The sequence below is a fragment of the Trachypithecus francoisi genome, unplaced genomic scaffold, assembly GCF_009764315.1.
Source record: "Trachypithecus francoisi isolate TF-2019V2 unplaced genomic scaffold, Tfra_2.0 Lachesis_group5, whole genome shotgun sequence".
NCBI lineage: Eukaryota > Metazoa > Chordata > Mammalia > Primates > Cercopithecidae > Trachypithecus > Trachypithecus francoisi.
The window spans coordinates 135,015,016-135,033,725 of NW_022681470.1; the positions used below are offsets into that span (position 1 = coordinate 135,015,016).

Below are 18,710 nucleotides of genomic sequence, written 5' to 3' on the forward strand. Positions count from 1 at the left end.
CAGCTTTGCTACTTCCTGTGTGACCTTGGGCAAGCTGTACAGCCTCTCTGTGCCTGTTTCTTCAACAGTAAAATGGAGATGCCAATAATAACAGCTCGGGTGCCTTGAGGATATACTATGCAACCACCATGCTACAGGGCTTTCATGCATGAACTCATCTGTCCTCACAGCCACCATTTTTTGTTTTTTTTTTTTTCACACAGAGTCTCTCTCCTGTCACCCAGGCTGGAGTGCAGTGGCTTGATCTCAGCTCACTGCAACCTCCACCTCCTGGGTTCAAGCGATTCTCCTGTCTCAGCCTCCCTAGTAGCTGGGATTACACATACACACCATCAGGCCTGGCTAATTTTTGTATTTTTAGTAGAGATGTTGGCCAGGCTAGTCTGGAACTCCTGACCTCAGGTGATCTGCCTGTTTCGGCCTTCCAAAGTGCTGGGATTACAGGCGTGAGCCACCGCGCCCCGCCTACAACCACCATTTGAAGTGGGTGCTGTCATGCTCCTCATTTTACAGATTGGAGAGACCAAGGCCAGAGAGGGACAGTGACTTGCCCAAGGCCACATTGCTTGAAACTGGGAAGGTGGGATTTAAATCCCAGCCATCTGGCACCCAAATCCATTCTGTTAACTACCAGGATATGCTGCTATAACGTGTCCTAGGGTAAGTGGTTGACATACAGTAGGTGCCTAATACATGATAATTATTGTTATTTTTAATTATAATTCTCCTAGAGGGCACTTGGAGGGAGGGTGCATCGGGGAGAGAGAGGGCCCCATGGGTCTATGTCTGCTCTCTTAGGTCCCAGCCAGTATCCAACCAGCCGGCTGGGGCGGGGGACGCTGGGGTCACTAGGGGTCGGTGCTGCTCTTGCTGCGCGGCGGCGGCGTGCGCGGGTCCCAGTCATTAACCAGGCGCTGCGCCTGCTGGTAGCACACGTGCGGTTGCCGCTGGCGCAGGCGCAGGCGCACCACGCTGCCGTCCACCTCATGCCCGATGTTTTTGCAGTTGAGGCCCCAGGTGAGGTTCTTGTGCTTGGCGAGCAGCTCGTCCAGGTTCTTTTCCAGGTGCGTGATGTGGCGCTGCAGCTTGTCGGTGCCCTGGAGAGGGAGCAGGGCAGACCCGTGAGCCAGAGCAGAAGGCAGGGAGCTACCTGGGGTGGGCAGGCACCCCTGCGCCACGTGTGTGTGTTAAGGAACACAGCTGAGGAGGCGAACACATCTGGGTGGGCCAGGTGCGCCTGAAAAAACAAAAACAAAAACAAAAACAAAAACCCTGACAGGGCAGGCTAAGGGAGGGGAATGCATCTAGTCAAGATGTGTAGGAAGGAGCCTCCTTAGGAAGTGGGCTTAATAATCACAGCTCAGGGCCGGACGCGGTGGCTCACACCTGTAATCCCAGCACTTTGGGAGGCTGAGGCAGGCAGATCACCTGAGGTCAGGAGTTCAAGACCAGCCTGGCCAACATAGCAGAACTCTGTCTCTACTAAGAATACAAAAATTAGCTGGGTGTGGTGGCACACACCTGTAAGCCCCAGCCACTAGGGAGGCTGGGGCAGAAGAATGGCTTGAACCCAGGAGAGGAAGGCTGCAGTGAGCAAAGATTGCACCACTGTACTCCAACCTGGGCGACAGAGCGAGACTCTGTCTCAATAATAATAGTAATAATAATAATAATAATAACAACAACAACAACAGCTCGGCTGCTTTAAGGGTATTCTATGGAGGTGCCATGCTACACGCCTTTCATGCATGAACTCATCTGTTCTCACCACCACCATCTGAAGTGGGTGCTGACATGCTCCTCATTTTACAGGTTAGAGAGACTAAGGCCAGAGTGGACAGTGAGGGTGCGTGTGAGAGGGGAGGACAGTACCACGTGTGGGTACTGAAGCCCCCTCCCCTCCCCACTTCGTGGCAGGAGTTGAAGGACAGGCCGACTTGGGTGAGCGGGGGATCATACCTGGTCCAGATGTGCTTGAGGAAGGAGCCTTACCATTTACAGGGCTATGGGGGGTGGAGGCGGGGGGGTTACCTGCGCGAGGCGCGCAGCCTCAGGGAGTTGGGTGCCCACGTGTCTCTGGTACATGCGAACCAGGGGTCTGTCCAGCTTTTCTCCGGTCTCCAGATGAACTTTCGACAGAGGACCCTGGTGGGGTGCGCGTGCGGTGTGCAAGAGCGTTTAAACGCAGTCTCCACCCACCTGTACCCCTGCCTCCACCTCGGAAGGCTCTCACCCCGAACCGTACCTTGATGAGACCGTGGGTGGTGTACATCTCTTGGTTGTATTTCGTACACCGGAGGATAGTTCCCCTCATCAGTCCTAACGTCATATTTAATCTTTCCTGGGGGCAGGGAAGCGCAGGGGGATAACGCTGGTTCCCAGTCCCCTTCTCCTCCCCTGTCCCACCCTTGCCCGCAGCCGCGGGTAATGCGCTCACCTTCAGCTCCAAGGTCTCGTTCGCCTTCTGCGCCAGCGAGGCGCACACGCAGTCGCTTATCTGCAGCTGTTGCTCCCGGACGTCCACCACGTTCTTTGCCATTTCCACCAAGGTGTCCTTGGACTCGACCAACAACCGCTTGGCTTCATTTAGCGCCAAGGCGCACTCTGCAAATGCCCAGGACCCGCTTGGGGGCACCAAGCCCTCCGTTCCCAGAGTCCCTGTCCCTCTCTCTATTCTCAGGTGGTGGTGGGCCCTGGGCTAGGGGGTTTTATTGAGGGACTGGGTGAAAGCCCAAGGGGCGCGGGAGATAGTGTAAGTAGCGTCTTGGGTTGGTTTCCTTAGAAGCAGAGCCCGTGACCTGTAATCCCAGAACTTTGGAAGGCCAAGACGGGCGGATCACCTGAGGTCAGGAGTTCGAGACCAGCCTGGCCAACATGGTGAAACCCCCGCCTCTACTAAAAGTACAAAAATTAGCCAGGCGTGGTGGCGGGCCCCTGTAATCCCAGCTACTCAGGAGGCCGAGGCAGGAGAATCGCTCGAAACTGGGAGGCGGAGGTTGCAGTGAGCTGAGATCGGGTGATTGCACTCCAACCTGGGTGATAGAGCATGACTCCATCTCAAAAAAAAAAAAAAAAGGAGCAGAGCCTGTGAATGACTGAGTCCTCAGTGAGTGTGAGCAGGAGAGCACAGGGGGAAAAATTGAGTGACAATGTGTGCTTAGCAAGATAGGCTTTCGGTCCTCCCATTGGCTCTAGGGCTATTTCCCAGGAAAGGGACAGCCAAGTGGAGGAGGGGCTGCACTGACAGTCAAAGGGATCTGGGTGGGCACCAATACGACCCAGTACAGTGGACTCCTACCTGGGGTATAGGTGCCCACAGGGTCTGGAGGAGGCGTTTTCTGACCCTGCGTGCGTGGGGTGGGGGCCCGGGAGAGGTTCACCCATGAATGGCGTCCGGCCTGCTCCAAAACCTTGTCCAGAGGCTGGTTCATGAGGTCCACGGCTTGCAGCCTCTCCCTGAAGCAGAAGTTCAGGGTGTCTCGGCAGGAGGCCAGGGTCTGGGTGGAGAAGGGAGGAGGAGAAGGCAGAGTGAGAACTGGGAGGTTGAGGGAAGTGGATGAAAGTGATTTCTCTGCTGAGGCTTGAGGCTTATAGGCTGTAAAGCATTTCTACCTCTAAACAGAAACTGACTCTCTCATTTTTTTTTTTTTTTTTAAGAGACAAAATCTTGCTCTGTCATCCAGGCTGGAATGCAGTGGTGCCACCAGAGCTCACTAAAACCTCAGTATCCTGAGCTCAAGAGATCCTCCTGCCTAACCTTCCTGAGTAGCTGGGACTACAGGAGTAAAGCACCATGCCCTGCTAGTTTTAAAACTTTTTGCAGAGAAGGGGTCTGGCTATGTTGTCCAGGCTGGTCTTGAACTCCTGGCTTCAAGCTATCTTCCTGCTCTGACCTTCCAAAGTTTTGGAATTACAGGCGTGAGGCAGTGTGCCTAATATTTTTGATACTGGTAAAGGCTTTTACTTATGGATATATATATATGTGTGTGTGTGTATATATGTATGTGTGTGTGTGTGTGTATCCTTTTGAGACACAGTCTCACTCTGTTGCACAGGTGATAGTGCAGTGCTTCAATCATAGCTCACTGCAGCCTCAACCTCCTGGGCTCAAGTGATCCTCTTGCTTCAGCCTCCTGAGACAGCTAATTTGTATTTTGTATTATTTTTGTAAAGGCAGGCTGTCACTACGTTGCCTAGGCTGGTCTCAAACTCCTAGGCTCAAGCAATCCTGCTGGCTCAGCCTCCCGAAGTTTTAGGATTACAGATGTGAACCACTGTGCCTGGCCTGGAAATATTTTTTAATTTAATTCATTTCCCCAATGTTCTGGATAAATATTTTCTTTCATGAAATCTTTTTTAGGAGAGACATGCCTATGTCTTATGAAAAAAGATTTTTTCCTCTTTTGACTTACATCACACCACCCCTCAAGGTTTACTTTATTATTTTTACTTAAATTTTTGTTTTTAATTGAATAATTGCAATGTGATGCTTTGATTTGATTTGTGTATGCAATGTGGAAGGATGATATCAAGCTAATTAACTTATCCATTTTCTCACATACTTACCTTTTTTTTCTTTTTTTTTGAGACAGAGTCTCGCTCTGTCGCCCGGGCTGGAGTGCAGCAGCCGGATCTCAGCTCACTGCAAGCTCCGCCTCCCGGGTTTACGCCATTCTCCTGCCTCAGCCTCCCGAGTAGCTGGGACTACAGGCGCCCGCCACCTCGCCCGGCTAGATTTTTGTATTTTTTAGTAGAAGCGGGGTTTCACCGTGTTAGCCAGGATGGTCTCGATCTCCTGACCTCGTGATCCGCCTGTCTCGGCCTCCCAAAGTGCTGGGATTACAGGCTTGAGCCACCACGCCCGGCCACTTATCTTTTTTTTTGTAGTAAGTTCACTTAAAATGTATTCTTTTCCACTTAATTTTCCCAGCTTTATTGAGGTGTAATTGACAAATAAAAATTATATTTATTTAAGGTGTACAACTTGATGTTTTGACCTATGAATATACTGTGAAGATATCACTGCATTCAGGCTGGGTGCGGTGGATCATGTCTGTAATTCCAGCACTTTGGGAGGCCAAGGTGGGAGGACCACTTAAGCCCAGGAGTTCGAGACCAGCCTGGGCCACATGGTGAAACTTCACCTCTACAAAAAATGCAAAAAATTAACCAGGTGTGGTGATTCACATCTGTAATCCCAGCTACTCAGGAGGCTGAGGTGGGAGGATCACCTGAGCCCAGGAGATTAAGGCTGCAGTAAGCCATGATTACACCACTGCACTCTAGCCTGGGCAACAGAGTGAGACACTGTCTCAAAACAAAAACAAAACAAAAACAAAAACAACCATGAACAGTACAGTTTCCTCAATAGCCATTACAGATAAACACATGGATGAGTTGGTGGTGCTGATAGATATTACCTTAAATGTGGCTTTTAGAGAAGGGAAGGTGTGTTAAGGTATGGGAACATGGAAATTTGAGTCAAAGGTCAGGCAATTCTGCTTACATTTTTTCCCAGGTGCTGGGTGTTCACTTGGATGACAGGTAATCCAGGAAAGTAATATGTATATATTTTCAGATAGGGTGACACTCAGTCTCCCAGGCTGGAGTGCAGTGTCTTGATCACAGCTCACAGTAGCCTGGACATCCTGTGCTCAAGTGATCCTCCCACCTCAGCTTCCCAAGTAGCTGGGACACAGACACATGCCACCACACTGGCTAATTTTTAAAAAAAATTTTTGTAGAGATAAGGTCTTACATACTATGTTGTCCAGGCTGGTCTCAAACTCCTGGGCTCAAGCGATCTACCCACCTTGGGCTCAAAGTGCTGGAATTACAGGCATGAGCTGCTGTGCCCAGCTAGAGAAATTCTTAAGACTTTGATTTACAAAGTTGTCTTCCGTTTATGGCACTGTGCATAATAACCAGGTAAAAGTGAGTCTGCTCATTTCCAGACAGATCATGCAATGGTATGATCTTGGCTCACAGCAACCTCCGCCTCCCGGGTTCAAAGGATTCTCCTGCTTTGGCCTCTGAAGTAGCTAGGATTACAGGCATGTGCCACAATACCCAGCTAATTTTTGTACTTTTTAGTAGAGACAGGGTTTTGCTATGTTGGCCAGGCTGGTCTCAAACTTCTGACCTCAGGTGATCCACCCGCCTCGGCCTCCCAAAGTGCTGGGATATGGATTGGTTCTGAGAAATTGGTTTCCTTCATCACTTCATTCTTGACCCTTTCCTGTTCTTTTATTTTGAGACAGGGTCTTGCTATGCTGCTCAGGCTGGTCTTGAACTCCTGGGCTCAAGTGATCCTCCTGCCTCAGCATCCCAAAGTATTGGAATTACAGGTGTGAGCCACCACATCCGGCCTCTTGCCAGCTCTTGTTGTTGTTCTTGGGAAGAAGCAATTTCCAAGTTGAAGCTCAGACATCTCCTACCTCCTTACCCAGTTCAGAAGCCTTCAGTGACTCTTTGGGGTTGGGGTGAGGGGAGCGGTAAGAGACAGCAACAGCTTCCCTGTGCTGGGTGTCAATTGCTTGGTTTCTGTGCCTGGCTCTGTTCTGGCACCCTGAGAAAGCAGCCTGTCTCATGCATTTCCCCACTGTAACATGGAGAGCTGGCACTCACTATACCCACATCTTGATCTTCCTGTGTCACCCCCTTGATTCTCAACTGGCACTCATTCCATCCCCACCTCTAGCCTTGAAGTCTCCCTTCCTCTGCTCTGATCAATATTAAGAGACTGCTATTCTCCGAGTTCCCCCCTCCCACCAGGCTGTATCTCATCTGGACAGCATCCCGCCATTGAAATCTTATTTCCTCCACAATAAAACGAAGCATATCATATTCCTTTGATATCTGCAATTATTTGAGAGTTATATCAAAACAAGTCATTTGCACATGTATACACCCTTATAAACACTCTCCGTCAAGATATACAATATTTCCATCATGCCATACATTTCTCTGGCTCCCCTTTCCTCTCTCCCTCCCTGACCACCTCCAGTAAGATGACTTGGAGATTAGTTTTACCTGTTCTAGTCCTTCCTTCATTCATTTGTACAGAATCTGGCTCTGTCTCCCGGGCTGGATTGCAGTGGCATGATCCTGGCTTACTGTGGCTGCAAACTCCTGGGCTCAAGAGATCCTCTCAGCTCAGCCTCCTGAATAGCTAGGACTACAGGTGCACGCTAACCATGCCCAGTTAATTTTTTAAACATTTTTGTAGAGATGATATCTTGCTGTGTTGTGCAAGCTGGCCTCAAATTCCTAGCCTCAAACTCCTGGCCTCAAGCAACTCTCCCGCTTGGGCCTCCCAAAGTGCTGGGATAGCAGATGTAAGCCACTGCGCCCAGCCAAGTTTTGCCTGTTCTTAAGGAGTTGATAAATTTCCATCCTATGGATGGGTGACCTGTTTTTGTAAGTAAAATTTTACTGAAACAGAGCCATGCGCATTCGTGTGAATATCATTTCTGGTTGTTTTCATGGCACACTGGCCAAGTTAAGTAGTTGGGGCAGAAACTACACAGCACACAAGGCAGAAAGCATTTACTAACTGTACCTTGAAGAAAACCCTTGCTGAATCTAAAACTTCATATAAATGGAATCCTACAGGGTGTATATTTTATGTCCAGCTTCTTTCTCTGAATATGATATCTTTGGGATTTACTGATTGGGTTAAAAAGTGGACTTAAAAAGTCTTTTGTTCATGAACTCAAACATTAATTCAACCCCTACTGATGCCAGGCGATGTGCCAGGTGGTGAAAATACAGTGACCAGCAAGATAGCTGTCCAGGCCAGGCGCAGTGGCTCACGCCTGTAATCCTAGCACTTTGGGAGGCTGAGGCAGGTGGATCACGAGGTCAGGAGTTCGAGACCAACCTGGCCAACATGGTGAAACCCCGTCTCTACTAAAAATACAAAAATTAGCCGGGCGTGGTGGCAGGTACCTATAATCCCAGCTACTTGGGAGGCTGAGGCAGAAGAATTGCTTGAACCCAGGAGGCGGTGATTGCAGTGAGCTGAGATCACGCCACGCCACTGCACTCCAGCCTGGGCAATAGAGCAAGACACCGACTCAAAAAAAAAAAAAAGAAAGAAAGAAAAAAAAAAAGAAAAAGGACCGCGGTGCAGTTCAGCACCACGGACAGAGTTCCACCAGCCCCCGAGTCTTCTACCTTGTCCACAGCCTTGACCCTCAGCCTGTCCCATCTTCTCCCCTCCTTCCCACCCTCCAGTCAACACATCCTTACTGAACTTTGCTACGTGAAATATAATTTAGTACTGAATCTGCCTTCAAGGTTCAATGCTTGTTCAAATGCAGTTTAGCTGAGGAGCCTGCCTGGAGTCAACATGAGCAAGTTGACATATGCAGATAAGATCCAGTGGACTAGAGAAATGGGTATCTAGAGGGGCATGTAGATCAAGAGAGGTGGGCTTTTTATTGTACTAAAATAGATATAGCATAACATGTTGCCATTTTAACCTTGTTAAGGGTACAGTTTAGTGGCATTAAGTGTATTCGTACTGTTGTGCAACTATCATCTCCAGTAAGCTGATATGGAGATTAATTTTAGCTGTTCTGTTCCTTCCCTCCTTCCTTCATTCATTTATATAGAATCTTGCTCTGTCTTCCAGGCTGGGCTGCAATCCATCTCCAGAACTTTTTCATTTTCCCAAACAGATATGTACCCATTAAATAATAACTCTCCTTTTGTTTATTGGTGACAATGAGCCAAGAGAGAAGGAAATGTTGATGATGCAGAAGGGTGGAAGGGTGGAATTATAGGATTGACAGAGGAAAAATGAGAGAGGTTCCCTTTGGTGGTTTTCATTGAAATCACTGTAGAGCACGGAAGGCACAGAGAGTTGGAGAGAACTGAAGGAACAGAAGGTATGAAATCACTTGCCCAGCAGGTCAGCAAGTCTTCTAGAGACTTAAGGCGAGGTCTGTGGGAAAGGTTTGAGTGCCAATTTGAAGTTTGACTTCATGATTTTAAATTGAAACAAATCTGATTGGTGTTATTTTTCTCCAGCAATATTCAGACCAGATCCTGCCAAGCAGCCTGTCTCTGTTTCTATCTACATCTGTCCTTTCCCACCTCTCTCTCTCTCTTTCAGAGACAGGGTCTTCCTCTATCACCCAGGCTGGAGTGCAGAGATATGATCATGGCTCACTGCAGCCTTGAACTCCTGGACTCAAGCAATCCTCCTCCCTCAGCCTCCTGAACAGGTACTGCAGCTAAGTACAACTGTGCCTGGCTAGTTTTATTTTATTTTATTTTATTTTTTTTTTTTTTTGTTGTTGAGACGGAGTCTCGCTCTGTCGCCCAGGCTGGAGCGCAGTGGCCGGATCTCAGCTCACTGCAAGCTCCGCCTCCCGGGTTTACGCCATTCTCCTGCCTCAGCCTCCCGAGTAGCTGGGACTACAGGCGCCCGCCACCTCGCCCGGCTAGTTTTTTTTTTTGTATTTTTTAGTAGAGACGGGGTTTCACCATGTTAGCCAGGATGGTCTGGATCTCCTGACCTCGTGATCCGCCCGTCTCGGCCTCCCAAAGTGCTGGAATTACAGGCTTGAGCCACCGTGCCCGGCCTATTTTATTTTAAAATAAAGATGAGGCTTTGCTATGGTGCCCAGGCTGGTCTTGAACTTCTGGCCTCAAGAAGCAATCCTCCTGCCTTTGCCTCCCAAAGTACTGGGATTATGGGCATGATCCACTTCCCTCTTTATAGCCCTTTGCTCCCACATCCATCCTCAGGGGCTTCTCCCTTCTCTGCCTCCGACTTCCTGGAAGGATATTTCAGGAATCATTAGATTTAAAGGAATATGACAGCAGCCAGAAGATATGCCCTACTCAAGTTCAGCACCGCGGACAGCGTTTCACCAGCTCCTGAGTCTCCTGCCTCGTCCACACCTTCGTCCCTCAGTCTGTCCCTTCTTTTCCCCTTCTCCCCACTCCCCAGTCAACACAAGCTTACTGAACTTTGCTACGTGAAATATAATTTAGTTCTGTATCTGCCTTCAAGGTCCAATGCTTGTTTAAATGTAGTCTAGCTGCGGAGCTCTCTATATAAAAGCAAGGCAAGTTCAACAGCAGTAAAAGACTTGACAGTTCAATCTCACAATAGGAAATAAAACAAGTCCCCAGCCTGTCTTTTCTTTGAATGCCTCTAGAATGTTAACTCTTCAAGGGCAAGGCTACTTCTTTCTCAGTCACCAATTTATCTATGATGCCAAGCTCAGTGTCTGGGAAGCAGGTACTAGATTAGTATTTATCAAATGGATGAGTTGAAAGCACACAAGTTGCCAGTGAACCCTAATAGGTCCCAAAGGCCCCTGAAGTCTGGCTGCTCTTCCCCCTTCATTTGCACCCTCGTGAAGAAGATCTCGTTGCAAGCGCGAAGGACGCAGCGAGAGATCAAGTCTGGCTGAAGCTGGAGCACGTGTTAGAGTGCAAAGAGCTAGACTCCAGTCACCTGGGCTGAAACCACAGCGCTGCCATTGATGGGTTTGCTTATTAGGTGAGGTCGTCTCTCTCTGAGTCTCAATTTTCCCATCTCTAATGAGGAAATCATAGTTTCTGCTTCACAGGACAGTCTTAACGAGTGGATTCAATGACTGCACAGGGTTTGGTACAGAGTGGGTGTTCATGGTTATTCTGAGACCCAACTTCATCTCCCATGGCCTCACTTTTTCCATTTCACAAAGTGAAATGCAATGAATATCTGGTCAGTGTGGCTTGAAGGAATTGCTATTGTGACAGTCCCCAGGTCAGAGAGGTTTGTCCATTAGGCAGACAGGGATCCCCCTCCAGTCCCCATAAGTCGTCCTCAGGCACCCCTAACCTTGAGTAGGACCTCTGATTTTTCCATATCTTTCTCCATTTTCCTCTTCATGCTTTTCAGCTCCTCTTTCTCCCATGTAAGCATACTGTCAGCTTTGTCAGGGATCTAGAAAACAAGGAAAGAATCCCTCACATCCTTGGGAAAGGGCTGGGAAGAGATTTCTCTTTCCGGGGTGGTAGAGGGTTTGCCAGCCTCATAAACTCTGAGTTTGAAGGATGAAGTTGGGGGTACTCTCATCCTTTGGGTGAGGTGTCTCCCTATTTGAGAAGGTTTGATTTTTTCAGTGGGCTCTCTCACTTGGGGGTCTTGCTCTCTGGAGCTTGAGATTGGGGGCTTCTCTCTTTTACAGATAGGAGCCCAGGGGGCTGAGATGAAGGTGTCTCAACTTGGGGGAGGGTTGTTCTTACCCCCGAGACTGGGAGCTGGGCATCCCTTCCTCAGTGATGGTCTTATCTCCTCTCCCTGGCTACAGGTGGAGGGATCATATCATAGGGATGATGAGGGATGAGCATATCATAGGGAAGACTCCTTTTTGGAGTCTTAATATTTGGATCTGGGGCTGAAGGTAGGAATCCCATTCTGTGAGTGGGATCCCATCTCTCCCCCGGGAGGCTGGAATTTTTGTACCTTTTGGGGTGGGGATTTGAGGTTTCACTTTAAGGGGAAGATTCACCGGGACTGGTACTAGAGGTCTCACTCTTTCTCTCTGGATGGGGGCTCAACCTTTGGGTGTGAGGGTTGGGAGTCTGAAGTCTCTCTGCAGGGAGGACTTCTTCCTTTCACCACAGATGAGGTCTGGGGCAGGGATTTTCACTTCCTGAAGCCAGGGGGGTTGGGTTTTATTTCACATTCTAGGGGGAGTTTCACCTGGGTTGGGACCAGGGTATCAGCTGCTCTCCTCAGCTGGGAGTTGGGAGAGTGTTTTCACTAGGACTGGGGCACTGAGGGTCTCACACCTATGGGGCTTACCCTCTGAGCCTGGGATCTGGGTGGATGATTTTATGCTTGGGCTGAGGGCTGTGGGTTTTACTTTTTGGGGAGATTTTCATGGAGTCTGAATCAGGGGCTGCACCCTCTCTTCCTGGCTGGGAGATTTGGATAATTTTCTCCTCTGGGGCAGGGAAGCTGAGGATCTCCTCTCCTTGGACAGGGCTCACTCTTTGGGTCGTGGGGCCTTAGGCATCTCTTCCTGGGCCTGTCTCCATCACCTTTTTTTTGTTTGTTTGTTTTTGAGTCTCACTATCTCCCAGGCTGAAGTGTAGTGGCCCTATCATATTTCACTACAGCCTTGAACTCCTGAGCTCAAACAATCCTCCTGCCTCAGCCTCCCAAGTAGCTGGGACTAGAGGCATGCACCACCATGCCTGGCTATTTTTTTTTTAAACTTTGGTGCAGACAGGGTCTTGTCGTGTTGTCCAGGCTGACCTCAAACTCCTGGCCTCAAGCAATCCTCCTGCCTTGACCTCCTGAAGTGCTGGGATTACAAGCACAAACTACCACAGCTGGCTAATTTTCCTCCAATTTTTGGAGAGATGGGATCTCACTGTGTTGTCCAGGCTGGATTGCAGTTGGTCTGATTATAGCTTACTGCAGCCTCAAACTCTTGGGCTCAAGCAATCCTCCTGCCTCAGCCTCCAAGTAGCTGGGACCATAAGTGCATGCCACCACGCTGGGCCATTAAATTTTTTTTTTTTTGTAGAGACAGGGTCTCACTATGTTGCTCAGGCTGGTCTCCAACTCCTGGACTCGCGCGATCCTCCTGCCTTGGCCTCCCAAAATGCTGGGATTACAGGTGTGCACCACTACCCCCAGCTAACTTTTCAAAATTTTTGGTAGAGACAGGTTCTCACCTGTCACCCAGGCTGGAGCACAGTGGTGCCATCATAGTTCGCTGCAACCTGGAAGGCCTAGCCTCAAGCAATCCTCCCACCTAGGCCTCCCAAACTGCTGGGAATACAGGCGTGAGCTACCGCACCCGGCCCGCAACTTCTTTGCCCTTATTCACCAGAGTTGGGTGTTCTCTCTATGGAAAGATTAAAAAAAATTTTTTTGAGATGGAGTTTTGCTCTTGTTGCCCAGGCTGGAGTGCAATGGTGTGATCTCGGCTCACTGCAAACTCTGCCTCCCGGGTTCAAGTGATTCTCCTGCCTCAGCCTCCCAAGTAGCTGAGATTACAGGCATGCGCCAGTAGGCCCGACTAATTTTGTATTTTTAGTAGAGACCAACATCATGTTGGTCAGGTTGGTCCCGAACTGCTGACCTCAGGTGATCCATCAGCCTCGCCCTCCGAAAGTATGGAAAGGATTTTTCCGGGGCTGAACACTGCATAACGAAGGCCTCAGTCTTTGCAATTAGGCTGGGGTTGGGGGCGGGGAGGAGGGTCCCACCTTCTCAGACTTGGGCCTGTAGCCCCGCAGCTTGACACTCTGCTGGTTAATAAGCAGGCCCTTGCGCACTTCGCTGAGCCTGTGGTCGGTGACCTCGCGCTGGCGCAGCAGCTGTCGCACCCGCCCGTTAATCTGGTGCTGCGCGCGGCCGAGGCGGGCGGCGGTGAGGCGCGCTCCACGCGCGTGCGCGTGCACCACCTCAGTGGTCTGCAGGGCGCGCGCTTTGCGGTGCAATGGTAGCGGCAGGCGGGCGTACCAGGCGGGCGGCTTCATCTTGCCCTTCCACAGCGTGACGCCCTCGCCTGGCAGCGGCTTCTCCACGGTGCCGCCGCCTTTGAGCATCTCCACGCGGAAGCGCCAGGGCTGGATGTAGGCGGCGCGGCCGAGGTGGTGCGCTACGTTCGGGTCCAGCACGCTGTCCTTGGGCTGCCACATGGTCACCGCCTCCTGCCCGCAGCGATCTGTCAGGATGTGCGTGGTTCTCGACATGGCCTGAGCTGCCTCGCGCCATGCTGGGGCCCCAATGCGTGTGTCCTGGCTGCGCTCTGCCGGGTGTGCCAACACGCGCATGGTCCCTCGGCCTGGCCGGGGACCCCCAGGCGGATCAGAAGGGACCCCAAAGACACACAACTCTTTCCTGGCCTGTGGAGAGAGTGTACTGAGAGCGCCCGTCACCATAGCGATGGGCGCAACAAGGAAGGTGGAATTCCAGAGGTAGGGGGAGGAGTAGGATGGAATCTTTGCTTTGGAACTTGGCCTAAGTGCGTTGGCATCCTGACTTCTTGAGAAAGAGCCGGTCTAGCGTCCCTCTCGCTGTTGTTTCCAGCAAAGTGGCCCTTCTTCCAACTTTAGGATGTCCTAAGCGCTTCCAGCTGTCCAGGTCACACTCTGTCGCATGTCGGTAAGCATAGAAGAAGGGCCATGCTTCTCACGAGGCATTCCTCTAGCTGTTACCTTCCAGCACATGGCCTGTCTTTCAGCTTCAGGATGTCCTAAGCGCTTTCCCACTTGGAAGCTTGGAACTTGCTGTTCCCACTGGTAGAATTCTCCCATGGCTGGCCACTTTGCAGTCTTCAGCTTTCTGCTGGCTGGGTTCTTGGTGTTCTTGACTACCCAAAAGTAACTCTTTTAGTGTTACATTTTCTCTCCTCTCCTCTCCTCTCCTCTCCTCTCCTCTCTCTCTCCCTTCCTTCCTTCCTTCCTTTCTCCTTCCTTCCTTCCTTCCTTCCTCCCTCCCTTCCTTCCTTCTCTCCTTTCTCCCTTCCTTCCTTCCTTCCTTCCTTCCTTCCTTCCTTCCTTTCTTCCTTTCTTCCTTTCTTCCTTTCCTTTCTTTTTTCTTTTTTTTTGAGACGGAGTCTTGCACTGTCGCCTGGGCTGGAGTGCAGTGGTGTGATCTGGGCTCACTGCAATCTTCACCTCTCGGGTTCAAGAGATTCTCCTGCCTCAGCCTCCCGAGTAGCTGGGCTTACAGGCACCCACCACTATGCCCAGATAACTTTTTGTATTTTTTTTTTTAGTGGGGACGGGGTTTCACCATGTTGGCCAGGCTGGTCTCAAACTCCTAACCTCGTGATTCTCCTATTTTGGCCTCCCAAAGTGCTGGCATTACAGGCGAGAGCCACCGCTCCCAGCCTAGTCTTACATTTTCTTTCTTGTCTTCACAGCACTCACCGCTATCTGAAATTATCTTATTCATTTGTTGGCTTACTTTTTAACTTTTGGGCATCTCCCACTTGCCCTAGAAGAATTAAGAGCCTTACAAAAATTTTTATTTTTATAGATTTGGGGTACAAGTGCAGTTTTGTTACGTGGATATATTTTGTAGTGTCGAAGACTGGGCTTTTAGTGCACCCATCACCCAAATAGTGTACATTGTAGCCAATAGGTAGTACTGTATCCCTCACCCCCTTCTCACTCTCCTACCTATGGGATCCTCCAATGTCTGTTTTCCACTCTGCTTGTCCATGTGTACCCATGGTTTAGCTTCCACTTAGAAGTGAGAACATGAGTTTTTTTGACTTTCTATTTCTCGGTCATTTCACTTAGGATAATGGCCTCTAGTTCCATCCATGTTGCTGCGGAAGACATGATTTCACTGTTTTTTATGGCTAAGCATTCCACGGCATATATATGTGATATGTATCTGCTATATATACAACACATGCATATGACATATATGCTATACATATGCTATCTAGATAGGATATCTATGTTATATATATGTTATGTAGATAGCATATATGTGATATTTATGGATATATAGATATCTATGTGATATATATGCTATTTGGATAGCATATCTATATGATATATATGCTATACATAGGGCATATGTATTGGTATAGATATGCTATATATATGCTGTCTAGATAGCATATTTATGTGATATATATGCTCTCTAGATACATATATGTGATATATATAGATATCTATGTGATATATGTGATATTTTGATAGCATATCTATGTGATAGATATGCTATATATAGGGCATTTGTATTGATATATATGCTATCTAGACAGCATATCTATGTGATATATATGCTCTCTAGCTAGCATATCTATGTGATCCCTCTAGATAGCATATATAATATATTATATACATCTATATTGTATATAGATGTATATAATATATATAAATTTAATATAAGATATACATAAATATAATATATACAATATAAAATATATAATAATATAAGATATATAAATATATATTATATATAATAATATATATTTATATTATATATAATAATATATATTTATATTATATATAATAAACATACAATATATATTTTATATAATATGTAATATATAATATCTATTATAAATATGTAATATGTATTATATATAATAAAATATATTTATATGTTATATTTTTTATATACAACATATAAATATATATTATATATATTTTATATAATATATAAATATATTTATATTATATATAATAAATATATACAATATATAATATATATTATAAATGTATACATATAGACACCACTTGTATCTAGTTCTAAAACACTTCACCAACCCCCAGATAAAACCTCATCCCCATGAGCGCTCACTCTCATTCCCCTGTCCCCTCGGTTCCTGGTAACCACTCATCTGCTCCCTGTCTATAGATTTGCCTGTTCTGGACATTTCATGTCAATGGAATCTCACACTATATGGCCTTTTGTATCTGGCTTCTCTCACTCAGCGTCATGTTTTCAAGATTTGTCCATGTTGTAGCATGGATCAGTGCTTCCTTCCTTTTCAGGGCTGAATCGTATTCCATTGCATTTATATATCATAACTTTGTTTATCCATCTGACCAGTGATGGACATTTGTTTTTCGCTTGTGAACTTCATGAGGGCATTGATTTTGCCTCTCTTATTTACCATTGTATTCCACCACCGAGCACCCAGCACAGATAGTGGCTCACGACAAGCACTCAGTAAGTATTTATTAGATGAATATATAAGTGGAATAATCAATAAATGTTTTATTTTATTTTATTTTTTCAGACAGGGTCACACTCTGTCACCCAGGCTGGAGTGCAGTAGCAAGATCATGGCTCACTGCAGCCTCAAGCTCCTGGACTCAAGGGATCCTCCCACTCTCAGCCTCCCGAGTAGCTAGGACTATGGGCATGTGCCACCATGCACGGCTTATTTTTTAATTTTTATTTTTTTGTAGAGACAGAGTCTTGCTATGTTTCCCTGGCTGGTCTTGAACTCCTGAGCTTAAGTAATTCTCCTGCCTCGGCCTACCAGTGTGCTGGGATTATAGGCATGAGCCACCGTGCCTGTCCAAATATTTTCGTATTGAGTGAATGAGAGGTGTGACCGTCAAGAAAGAATGAATGACCCTGGGTTTGTAACCAAGGGATCATTCAGTAATGGGGCGGGGGGACTAAGATGGGCAACCAGCGACTCCCACGCCAGCCCCACCATTATGTTCTTTACGGCCCAGGGCTGGAGACCCACCATTATGTTCTTTACGGCCACTAGCAAGAGATGGGGCCGGATAACGTTTGGTGATGGAGGCTTGGGAATATGGGGTTAGCACAGTCATTTGCTGCTTGGACCAGTGGTATCTGGTTCAACAAATTTTCATGAACATCAGGAGAGTATTATGGTCTGTATTCTGGATCCAGATGAGCTAGGATTCAAATTATGATTCTGCCACTTACTGTCCACGTGACCTCGAGCAATTCACTTAACATCTCTGCGCCTGCGTTGCCCCATCTGTCAACTCAGATAATAGGATGGTGGCATGGAGACAATGAGCTAATACGTATGAAGCGCTTAGCACCGCAGCTGACACCTAGTAAGCATTATGTAAGTGTTTACTTTTTACTGTTGTTAATGGAATGAACCCATGAATGAGCTATTTCAAAACCAGAAGCGGTCCAGAGAGGCTTTCACAAAGAACCTGGGAGACACCTCACGTGAGATGCCTTTCTGCACACAGCCATCTAGCTTTGCTTTGTTCGTGAAGTACTTCCACCTTCCCCTGAAACCAGGGGATCTCAGCTGGGTAGGCTTGCTGCCTGGTGTATGAAGCACCTCTATCGGGCAGAACTTGTACCAAGCTACCTGAGACACGCTTAGGAAGCTTTCTCATGCCAGCTCTACATGTGAGGATTTTGGCTTCCACATGGTTCTCTGGTGAAATGCGTTAAGGCTGTGGAAGTGGGTGCAGACTGTTACATTTTGGCTTTTTGTTAGTCCAACACACTGACACCAACGTGCTGCTAGAATATGATACTATTATCTAAGCATTGAAATTGGTGCAGGCCATTGCTTAATCGGGCCAACTTCTCATTTCCATCTCCCAACCCCAGCTTCCGTTCCAAAACCTTGGAAGTTGACAAAGTCAACTTCCAAAACCTCACTGCTAGCTCCTGGCTTTGATGACCCATTTTGGACACTTCTCTAGCCTGATGTGTATTTGAAGAACAGGTGAGTTATCTGCTTTTTTATTTTTTATTTTTATTTTTTTTGAGATGGAGTTTCACTCTTGTTGCCTAGGCTGGAGTGCAGTGGTGCGATGTCGGCTCACTGCAACCTCTGCCTCCTGGGTTCAAGTGATTCTCCTGCCTCAGCCTTCCGAGTAGCTGGGATTACAGGTGCCCACCACCACGTCCTGCTAATTTTTTGTATTTTTAGTAGAGATGGGGTTTCACCATGTTGGCCAAGCTATTCTCGAACTCCTGACCTCAGATGATCCACCCAACTCAACCTCCCAAAGTGCTGGGATTGTAGGCATGAGTCACCGTGCTCTGCTTTTTTTTCTTTCTTTTTTTTTTTTGACAGGGTCTTGCTTTGTTATCCAGGGTAGAGTACAGTGGCACCATCATGGCTCACTGCAACCTTGAACTCCTGGGCTTAAACAATCCTCCTGCCTCAGCCTTCTGGGTAGCTGGCACTACAGGCATGTGCTACCATGCCTGGCTAATTTAAAAAATTTTTTGTAGAGACAAGATCTTGCTG

General features: G+C 47.8%; 1 protein-coding gene across 2 annotated transcripts; it reads right to left on the bottom strand.

Moving 5' to 3' along the window:
* Positions 1-695: 695 nt before the first annotated feature.
* CCDC105 (coiled-coil domain containing 105) lies at positions 696-14,123 on the bottom strand. 2 transcript variants are annotated; one of them, XM_033197389.1, is made up of 7 exons: positions 13,234-14,122; positions 10,847-10,951; positions 3,299-3,497; positions 2,438-2,604; positions 2,246-2,341; positions 2,032-2,145; positions 698-1,097 (listed from the first exon to the last, which is right to left on the bottom strand). In XM_033197389.1, the coding sequence occupies exons 1-7, from the start codon at positions 13,909-13,911 to the stop codon at positions 849-851; spliced, it is 1,608 nt and encodes a 535-aa protein (XP_033053280.1). In that variant the 5' UTR covers positions 13,912-14,122; the 3' UTR covers positions 698-848. The 2 variants fall into 2 exon arrangements, with proteins under 2 accessions (XP_033053281.1, XP_033053280.1); XM_033197390.1 differs by lacking the exon at positions 10,847-10,951 and having other exon boundaries at positions 696-1,097; positions 13,234-14,123.
* Between the last annotated feature and the right edge of the window lie 4,587 nt (positions 14,124-18,710).

What these genes read in the sequence shown, in the direction of transcription:
- CCDC105 (XM_033197389.1), bottom strand. Translation starts at nt 13,911, where the DNA reads ATGGTGACGGGCGCTCTCAGTACACTCTCTCCACAGGCCAGGAAAGAG. An exon ending in AATCAGAGGTCCTACTCAAG is followed by an intron (nt 3,498 to 10,846) that starts GTTAGGGGTGCC and finishes TTCTCCACCCAG; the next exon opens with ACCCTGGCCTCCTGCCGAGA. An exon ending in ACGAGACCTTGGAGCTGAAG is followed by an intron (nt 2,342 to 2,437) that starts GTGAGCGCATTA and finishes CCCTGCCCCCAG; the next exon opens with GAAAGATTAAATATGACGTT.